The sequence below is a fragment of the Oenanthe melanoleuca genome, chromosome 2, assembly GCF_029582105.1.
Source record: "Oenanthe melanoleuca isolate GR-GAL-2019-014 chromosome 2, OMel1.0, whole genome shotgun sequence".
In the NCBI taxonomy this organism is placed as follows: Eukaryota; Metazoa; Chordata; class Aves; order Passeriformes; family Muscicapidae; genus Oenanthe; species Oenanthe melanoleuca.
Genome location: NC_079335.1, coordinates 100,310,594 through 100,320,742, shown reverse-complemented (window position 1 = coordinate 100,320,742; position 10,149 = coordinate 100,310,594). Strand labels below are relative to the sequence as shown.

General features: G+C 42.6%; 1 protein-coding gene across 4 annotated transcripts in view; it reads left to right on the top strand.

Moving 5' to 3' along the window:
• Nucleotides 1–823: 823 nt before the first annotated feature.
• UBP1 (upstream binding protein 1) overlaps nucleotides 824–10,149 on the top strand; it is a 36,030-nt gene continuing 26,704 nt past the window's right edge. For 2 of the 4 annotated variants that reach the window (XM_056485326.1, XM_056485322.1), the window contains exon 1: nucleotides 825–1,473. In XM_056485326.1, coding sequence (XP_056341301.1) covers nucleotides 1,361–1,473 — 113 coding nt within the window. In that variant the 5' untranslated portion in view covers nucleotides 825–1,360. Of the gene's footprint in view, nucleotides 1,474–10,149 lie in introns of all 4 variants that reach the window. The other 2 variants (XM_056485323.1, XM_056485325.1) reach the window with 2 other exon arrangements.

The following is a 10,149-nucleotide window of genomic DNA, read 5'->3' as shown; positions in this document are numbered from 1 at the left end:
GGCATTTTTTTGAGAGTAGAGAGGGGCCCTCATCAATATCTATCACTACCTGAAAGGAGGGTGACAAGAGGACAGAGCCAGGCTCTTCTTGGTGGAGACAAGCAATAGGATGAGAAAGGCAATGGGCAGAAACTGGTACACAGTAAGTTCCACCTGAATACGAGGAAGAACTTCCGTACTGTGTGGCTGATGGAATTCCGGAACAGATTGCCCAGAGAGTCTGTGGAGTCTTCCTCACTGGAAATACCCAAGAACCATCTGGATACAATCCTGTGCCGTGCGCTCCAGGGTGACCCTTCCTGAGCAGGGAGGTTGGACTGAATGACCCTCGTCCTCCCTTCCAACTCAAAATATTCCGTGATTCTGTGGGGTTTGGGTGTTTTTCTGGAAAAACTAACCACGCATGGTTTGGGTTGGGAAGGGACCTTAAAGCTAATTTCACTCCAGGCCCCTTACACCGAGCGCGGCTGCCCAGGGCAGTCGCCGCCCCGGAGGTCACTGGGGAGCGAACGCGGCCGTGCGCGCCCGGCACCGCCATTCCCGGCGGGCTGCGGGACCCGCCGCCACTCCTGCCCCTCCACCTCCGCTTCCGGGGCGCGCTGCCGCCCTGCCGCGGGCCTGGAGAGGAGAGGCAGGAGAGGCGGGACCGCCCGCGCCCGTCAGCGCTGACATCACCTGGCGTGAGGAAGTGCCCTCTCATTCGCCGGGCTTCCCCCTCACCCCTCCGAGCCTGCCTCTGATTGACCCTCCCGGCGGGGCCCAGCCAATCGGCGGCGCCGAGCGCGGTAGGCACCGCCCCGGCAGGCGTTCGGGGGTGGAAGCCGCCGCCATGTTGTCGTGAGCGGCGGCGGCGGCGGCGCTGCGGGACGCGCCGGAGCGGCGGGCGCGAGCCCCCGGGGCGGCCGTGACCCTCCGGCGGCGGCGGCTCCACCCCGGCGGGCGCCCGCGGTGCTGTTGCTGCCGCCGCAGCCTCTCCCCTGCGAATGATGCGGCGGGAGGCGCCGCTGGGTTGGGTCGGAGCTCAGGCGGCGGCAGAAGCGGCGGCGGCGGCGCTGGGCAGTGTCCGGTCGGAGGAGGAGGTGGCGGCCGCCCGGTCCCCAGCGCCCCGCGGCGGCCGGGCGGGCGCAGGATGCTGAGAGCGACCCCGCGCCCTAGTCGCGCCGCGAGGAAAGGGCCCTCCCGGGGCTGAGCGCGGAGTCGCCCTTGGCTCCCCGCCCCGCACGTGCTTTTTCCCCTTCTCCCCCCGTCTCCTCCAGCCCCCTCGCCTGGCCGGCACCGCCTCCCCGGCGGCGCACGGTGCCGAGCGGCTCCGCCCCGTCCGGCTCCTCCCGCGGCGGGAGCGCGGCGGGGCCGGCGGAACATGGCGTGGGTGCTGAAGATGGATGAAGTGATCGAGTCCGGGCTGGTGCACGACTTTGATGCCAGCCTCTCGGGCATCGGGCAGGAGCTGGGAGCCGGTGCCTACAGCATGAGGTAACTCGCCCCGCAGCTCATCCCCGGCGCTCGGCGCCGTGTCCCCGCCGGCCTTCGCGGGCCGCGCAGCCTTACCCGTGCCGCTGGGCAGGCTGAGGCTGCGCGGGAAGGAGCCGAGGTTTCTCCTTTTCCCCCTCGCTTGTTTTTTTGTTTTTTTTTTTTTTTTTAAATTCCGAAAGCTTTCCCAGGGAGTGGGAACGTGCCGGAGGGGCTCCCGCCCTGCCCTCCCGTGCTACTGGCAGGAGGCCGCTCGGGAAGGGCGGGCAGCTGCCTGCGCTGGGGTGCTGTTCCCTTTATATGTGAAATCCCTGCCCTAAAACTGACATTACGCTGTTCCTGCGGGGTGTAACCGGACCCCACGTTCCAAATTATGGTCATCTTACACTCGACAATTGTCATTCTTGTTCGTGATAAACAGTAAACAATAGGTGTTTCCTGCCAGGTTTAAAAACGTTCTTTCTCGACCAGGTAAACGTTGTAGTTAATAGGGTGGTAGTATGGTTGTACTTTATTCAGTCTGTTTCTTCTGTATTTCTGTATAGTGATGGGGTTTTTTGTGTTGTATGTCTTTAGTGATGGGGTTTTTTTTTTCTTGCTGCGTAGCTCTGTTCATAATCAAGTTGGCAGTTTCCTTACCTTTTGATTGTTTTCCAGGTTTTACAAAGTTAGTGTTTAAGTTGCGTTTGGATGTGCCTTTTTCAAGCTAAGTTAAAACTGTACTTGTTTGAGTAAGTTTTAGCTCGCTCATGGGCAGAATGTGTGGATTCCTGAGTGACGACTTAGTGTGAAAAAGCGAAACTTTTGGAGACAAAGACAGACATTTTAAGTCCAAGGTTTTCGACTGGGTTTATCAGTTTTTTAAGTCCGGAGAAGCAAAACAGTTGCGTTTGATAGTCTTGATGACCTAGCACCTTCTCTCTCAGGGGAAACTGAAACTTTCGGGTGACCAAAGGCTTCATCTATTATGTGTTCTTCAAGGCAGTACGTCTCAGGTAAAATGTTTGGAAGTGCAGTGTCTTAGCTGAAAGTTATGATAAAGGGCTTCTGCTGGATAGAAATGAGGACTTTTCTGATTGGACGTTTAGTATTGGGAGTTCAGGTGAGTTTATGGTGGGACATCTGTTTGATAGGGGTTTTGTTCTATGTGGGATTTGGGTTGTGTTTTGGTTGATTGGTTTGTTGTTTTGTAATTAAAAATAACATTGAGAATTTGCCAGTCAAGAGAACAAGGTGATTTATCTCTCTTGATGAGAATACTCCTGATTTTATATTCAGCTTGTCTGGATTTGTCCCATTTCTGTCTTAGCAAACCTTCAAACATTCATCCCATGAGGTGGTATGCCAGTTTTTGTGGGCAGGTTGTTGCCTGGATAGGTTCTAACTGCAGACACAAATGGAAAATTGAACATGTGCTCATGTTCAAGAGCTGCTCTTCTCTATTTTGCTACAGTTCTTTCTAAGATCTCTTGTGATTAAAAATTCTGCATTTTGTCTGTTAGGTTTTTTCATATTTTCCTGTGTTTTCATAACTTTATTTGTCATCCCAGTAATGCACACACTTCAGTTTCTAGGAACAGTAAGAATTATCATCCTTACTGTTGTTGGATGGATTGTTTTTTCTGGTCATATCATCCTGTTATGGTGGGCAGCAATCTTAAGTGGCTTTTTGTTACATATACTTGCCTATTAGGACATTCTGAATTGCCACAGAAAGAGTTGTAGCCATTAAAAACAGCACTTAAAAAGTAATGTTGTGTAAGCTATACATTAGTCTTGAATCTTGTTACACACTTCATCTGCAGAGTATTTTTGGAAAACATACACAATAGTACTAGTAGTATTTGTAACTTTAATCATGGACCCCATAGTTAAAGGGATCACCTAATTGCCATTAGTATTTGCTGGATTCAGAGTGATTCTCTCAACGTGTATTAGTTAGATTTCTACTTTAGAGAAATTATGGCCTGTTAAGTGATCTGAGAGGGGAAGTGGCAAAGCATGAACAGGAGAGATACTGCTCTGTCACTGTTCAGTGTGCCAGTAGAACTTAATTACCTGTCACATTCTTACAAAAAAAAAAAAGAAGAAAATTAAGTACTGCCTAGAGGAGAGTTCCTCAAGGTGTATGCCCTCTGGATTTTGTTAGGAAGGTCTACATATAATTCTTTTAACTGTTGGGGTTACATATAAAGGAGTTGATGCTTCCTAGAGTTGATGAGAAGTCAGTGCCTTTAGGTAGAATATATGGCATTACTCCTGTGTTTATTCTTCCTGAGAAAGCTGCACATGTTCATTGATCATTAATCCATTGTAGGATTTTTGTTAGAAGGCAGCTAAGTGACTCCTAAATTCACATGGTTTTAACCATTCACATGTTTTTAAATAGTTTCCAAAATTTCTTTATAAAGTCTTGAAACACATTTTTTCTGGTTGCTGTTCTAGCACCTTCTCATGCAATAAGAAACTGCCTATAATCACAAAATTAAATTCCGTTTATAATAACAGTTGTCAGATGTGTCAAATAACACCTATACCAAAACCCATATAAAAACATTGTATTTTTCAATGGTAGTGAGTTTTGAGTTAATATTTAAGGGAGTTAATGTTAATTTCAGTTGATAATGGCACCCATAATGTTTTCTTATGAATCCCTCATAATATCCATTTTAACACCACAGTAGTTGTGTACTTTGGAGGACCACTGATGGTTGCTATGAACTGCAAAAAAATAGAGGCTATTTAATTGAAAAGACAAGTTTCAAAGAACTGCCTGCCATCTTTCTAGCAGAATTTAATTTTTCATCAATGAATTATTTGATTATTGAATCAATATGAATTTGGTTAATTGAGCATTAATAGACAAGTACCTTAATGACAAATTTTTATGTGTAATTTGAAAGCTTAGTATATGGATTTATTTAAATGCTTGCAGTTCCAATGGTGTTTGTAGTGCTAAAATTCAAGCCTGTCATGGGGAACTTAATAATTATTTCAGGAGTAGCTGTTTTGGTATATATTTGTAGGTTAAAACACGAAGTTCATCAAACTAGATTAAAAAAATTACTTTTGGTTCTGAAATGGAAAAGTCTCTACAAAAGACTGTATGAAAATACATCCAGACAATCCTCCATTTTTGGAGAATCAAGCCAGTTTGACTCTGCTGCTTCTCCCAAACACATAAGTGTCTTTGGAGAATACAGCTGTCTGCTGCTTTGGTTGAAAAAAAAGAAAGCCATATGTAGTCTTCAGTTTTATTTCCTTACTGTGCTGTGGAGAGCCTTGTCTGTTGAGGGGACTTTGTGCACCACCTCTTGAGCACAGTTCAGGCTGAAGTAACCCTGAGATGGTCAGTCAGGAGTTGGGGAAACATTGTCTTACAAGGTAAAGCTCTTTTTTCAGGAGGAAAGGCAGAGTGTTCTCTTCTAACAGCTGGTCCCTCACACCTTTTTTTGGCTCTGATAAACATGATTGGGTTACTGCTTTAACTTCGTAGTTGCTGTGCAAAATCAAAAAAGAGTTATCTCATTCAGGCCCTGTTTTTGGCTGCTGTTACATTATGACAGACAAAATTGCTGTTTATGCTTCCCCTAATGTCTCCCACTTTTTTGAGACTCTACTGCTGATTTTTTTTATTTTTGAAAAAATAATGCTTACTGACTGTATCCTGATTTTTTTCTTTTTTAGATGTACAAAGTTTTCTGCAGAATACAATATAAAGCTTCTATTTTAGTGGTCTGTTTTATTTCTGTATGCATTGCACTGTAAAAAAAAAAAAATTTTCACTCACATATAGACTCTAAAATAAAATGTCTGTTACTGATTAGAATTGGAGCTTGATTCTTTGTGCAGGCAGACAAATATGTAAATACCTGTCAGGAAATAGGCATTTGAAGAAAAAGTGACTCCATAAACCTAAGCCTCCTTACTTGGGTACCACAGATGAAACATGTTGAAAGATAAACCTCGTGTTCTAGATCGTTGATATTGGCTTGGGTTTGGGTTTTTTTGCTGTTGTTTCCTTCCAAGTTGAATGTGAGAATACATTAGAAAAAGTCAGGGGCCAGTTTAATTTTTAAGGAAAAGACTTCAGAGTGCTGAACTGTCCTCTCTTGTTACCTTCTCACCTGTCATGTTGGATGGACATATCAAATTGACAGCAGGGCAGCCAGTCTGCCTTCATTTGCTCTTCAGGCATTCTTCTGTGTAGGAGCTATCTGTACTGGAGCCGCTGTAAGTTAGAGAAGCTGCCTGACCTCCCTGTGTCAGAGAATGTATTTCTCATGGTGAACATTCTTACATCTTTTCGTTGGTAGGAAGTACACAGGTTTTGGTGTTGGCATTTTCTTCTTTCTTTGATTGGTGGTTTTCTTGTATTTTGTGCCAGACTCCCTGTAGATTGAAGCCCTTCTCCATCTGAGTTTCTGTGTGATGGTCTGTGGGATTCCCAGGAACAGCATTACATTTGCACCTGTTTCTCATTTGTGTTGGACTTCTTGGACAGCTGCTGCTGAGAAGGTTGTTTCCTAGAAATTAGTTCCAGGGGTCTTGTCCCCTCATCAAACTTGCTTTTGTTAACATAGTGAAAGTGTTAAGGAAGTACCAGGTCTCCTATTGCATTACATTTTCCTATGGCTTGCTCACACCTCTGAACAGTTTGGAGCTTGGCCTTGAGATCATAACTCTTAATTCAAATACTGCTTGAGAAAAATTTTTCTTAAAGTTATTTGTCCTCGTAAAAATCATGCTTTAAAATTTCAAAAGCTCTGTGTGTTCTTGGGATGCTTTAGTACTCACACCCAAAAGTATACAATCCAGAATATAGATAAGGCAGATGATTGATGGAACATCAGTTTGAATTTTGTTGACATAGTAATTCCTGTTCTAGTCAGGACAGGAAGTTCTTAATTTATTTTTTGACCCTACTATTATTATTAGGGAGGGGTTTTTGTTTGTGTGTGATGGGGGTTTTTCTAAACACTTGGGATAAAATGTGGAAACAAGGTTTTAAATTTTTAAGGAAAGTGATTTTGAAGGCTTGTAAACACATTTCACAAGCGTGGGGGGATAAATTACTTTCTTTCGGTCTTTTTGTACTATGCTCATGTAGGCTACATGACAAAACAGCTTCTCACGTGCGATAAATCCCACTGAATGCTTTAGTTCAAGTGGTAACATTCACCTTGCTTCCTCTTCTAAGCCTTCCTGCTTTTGTATGATGATGTTTCACGTATGCACCTCTGTAGCATAAGTAGCTAAGACTTGTGTTGGAGGATAGATATACTGCCTGAGTTTGGAGTGTAATGAAGACTGAGTTTTTTTCTGGGTAAATTTTCCTCCTCCCTGTAGGAAGAATGCCTTTCATTTGAATGCTTTAGATAGCATGCTGAGGAACTGAGATAAGACTTTTCATACTAGAGCTAATAGTTTCAAAAACTTGATTCCTGAGTTCCTTCCATCAGGTGAGTAAACCCCTCTCAAATGATATTAAAAAATATAACAAAAGATGCTACTTGTATTTCCCAACGTTACTACTTGCCCATACATCAGCTTGCTTGTACTTCTAAAGTTCACTTAAAGGAGACAAGTGAAGTAAAAGAGTCTTTACTTGACAAGATCAAAAGTTAACAATGGCAAAAAAGAAACATGATCAGTCTCTTCAAGCTCTCTGTTCTCCTGTAGTCTGAAATAATTTCAACAGTAGCCATTTTGGAACAGTTGGCTTTTCCTCCCTGTGGGCTGCTCTGCCAGTGGGCACTTCAGGTAAGAGAACTGTGTGAAATAACTTTGCTGTGAAATATCTTTGCTGTGTGAAATAACTTAAGCAAAGCTGCCACTTCAAGTCCCTGTCTCTAATCTGTGCAGGCCTAGAAAATATAAGGTGAGTAGAAAAATTACTAAAGGATGCCTACATAAGTATACATAAGCATGGAGGCTGCGAGAGATTGACTGTGGACAGATGATTTGTCCTCCTGAGACATTGGCTAATTATAACTGCAGAAATTGTAGTGGAGGTCTGAGGGGAAGACGATTGGAACTGACAAGGCTGATCTGTTCTCTGTATTGTGGTATTTTGTATTTGGTTTTTGTGGGATTTCTTTGGTTTTTGTTTGTTTTCTGTTTTGTTGAGTATTAAAATACAATCAATATGAGATTAGGAGTGATAAAAAGACTGATTCAACGTCTCTACACTTTCTGGAAATGTGATTGACACAATAGCATATATTATCTGCAGTTTATCATCTTTAGCTTAAGTAAAGTGATGCCTGGAAAAGCTGACTTGGAACAGAGACTACACAGAGCAAAGAAGTTAAAATAGGTATTTATTGAAAGGATACACTTTGGGCAGTGCAAGAGCCCAGCTGGGGCTACACCCAAATCAAATCCAAGATGGATCCTGGTCACGAGTTCTTACACTTTTCTAAGTTTTGGTTCCTCCACATATTGGGGTCAATTATCCAGCCACAGCCCCAGGCTATGAAGTAACAACTCCTGGGTTGCCCCCTTTCCCTCGCCATTGTTTGTGCTTTTTGGGCACCGGTTGTCCTTGATTCTCTATCTAGAAATGGATTGTTTTGTCTATGTACCCTGTGAAGAGAACTTACTAACACTTAATATGAAGTTTCAGAGTTGCACACTAAGTGGCAGAGATTCTGAAAAATATAAAAGCTAAAACCTAAGCCATCAAAAGGGCACTATTAAAAATACTAAGTTTCTGTTTCTCGATCTGTTTCCCATTATGAATCTTTGCATCTTTTCTTCAGCTGTGCTGCAGTGAATTTTATTTTGTAGAAAATGAGCGTCGCTGTGAAATTTAGCTAGTCCCTATTTAAACTGATACTTCAGGTCATCATTTGAAATACTTTACTCATACTTTATTGACTGTTTTTATTGCAGCTTTAATTTGTTTTTAGATGGGGAAAGAGTGTATGTTGAACTGCAAAAAAATCACTGATACTTCATTCTTTGCAAGTGAATGAATCAAAATTTTATTTAATGGTATTTATTTAAACATGCTCTAGGAAGGCGTTTACATTGCATTGGCTTGTCTTTTCCTTTGGAATGTACTAGTATCCAGAAGAGTTTTATAAGAAAAATTTGCCATGTGCTGTCTTCTGGAGTACTTTGTGGAATGGTGACATTTAAAAATGAATGTTATGCTCTCTTTACAGCTAAATTGTAGGGATTGTAGAGTTGGATGTCTTTATTTTTCCTTCTGCAGTGGCAGTTAGTCATTATGCCTTGTAAGTATTAGCAAAAGCTGGTTTAAAGCTGCCTAAATTGGTGTGCTTGTAGGCTTCCAGTGCCGTGTCTCTTAATAATTCATTAACCACAACATGCTTTCTTAAGCCAGACCAGCTACATTTTTAACTTCAGATTGTGAGTAGAAGATGAAGTCTTTAAAGATATTTTTCATAAGTACACAAAAGACTTCTCTTTAATCTTGTGTGCTATGTGAAGGCAAGTGCTGCAGAACTTAGTCAAGAATTACAGGTAATTTATTTGGTGAGATACTTCTCATGCCTTGGTTGTTGCACTTTGACATGCGTGTATTTTAAACATTGCCATTGTTTTCATGTTTTTGCCATTTTGAAGTTCCTCCTCATAAAAGCATTTGTGTTTTGGGTTCTGAAGTATGGGGTGAGCATGGGTTCCTAGTATAGCAGTCCTGTATTGGGACCATACTTCCCTCTGCTTATCACAGCACTCCCTCTTGTGTTAGGCTGCTCTTGCTGCCCTCCAGATGACATTAGGGCTTGAAGCAGCTCCTTGTTTCTTCTGAGTCATCCTCAAGGAGCAGTCACCCATCTATGGATTTTGCTGTCCTACTCATGGATCCTTGTCTCTGTATAAGTAAACTCTTTCAAGGGTGTCCGCTTTTCCTAAGTGATTATTTCTCATCTTTCTTTGTAACCTAAAAGTCTCCTCTGGGCTCCAGTTTGGGGAGATGGTATCAAAAGTAGTTAGGACACGGTTCAGTAGGCTTGTAATGCTTTTTTTAACAGTATCCTGCCTTGTCCTGTTTACCTCAGTGTTTGTAGCATCTCCTGTGGCTTCTTCCTAAGGAAAAGGAACCTGCATGGGTGTCTTTTTTGGTCTCTTTTTAAAATTCTACCTGTCTTTTTTTAGCTGTTCGGTCTCTACAAGGTATAGACTAATTTATTAGACTTTTTCACCCTTCATAAATATTTTCTTATTCCATATAGTGTCTTCCAGGCAGTCTGGGGAGTGACATCCCTAACGGAATGTGGCACTTGCTCTGAAAAAAAGTTGAGGTGCCCCACCTGCAGTCTGCATATCTAAGATTTAAGCAGACCAAGTCTTACATTCTAATCCTATGTGACACAAAAATAATGGCTGGAATTTCATTTTTTTAATTTATTATGATACATTTTTTGATTCTTCAGATATGAGCTGGAATTCAAGAGGAATTAGTTCTCTTTAATAAAGCAGACTCTTGCAGAAATGAGGAACAGTAAAAAAACCAGTTTTACTTCAGAAATTTTAGGGTGCAACATACAAATAGTAGTGCAATGCATGCATTTATAATTGTTTTACAAAATATATTAAATCTGTGTGATCAGTGCAAGAGATACAAACAAGATACGTTTTGGTTAATGCTAAATAGGTGAGATGGTGTGAGATGTTAATTCACTTTAGAAACATTTTTAAAGGAAG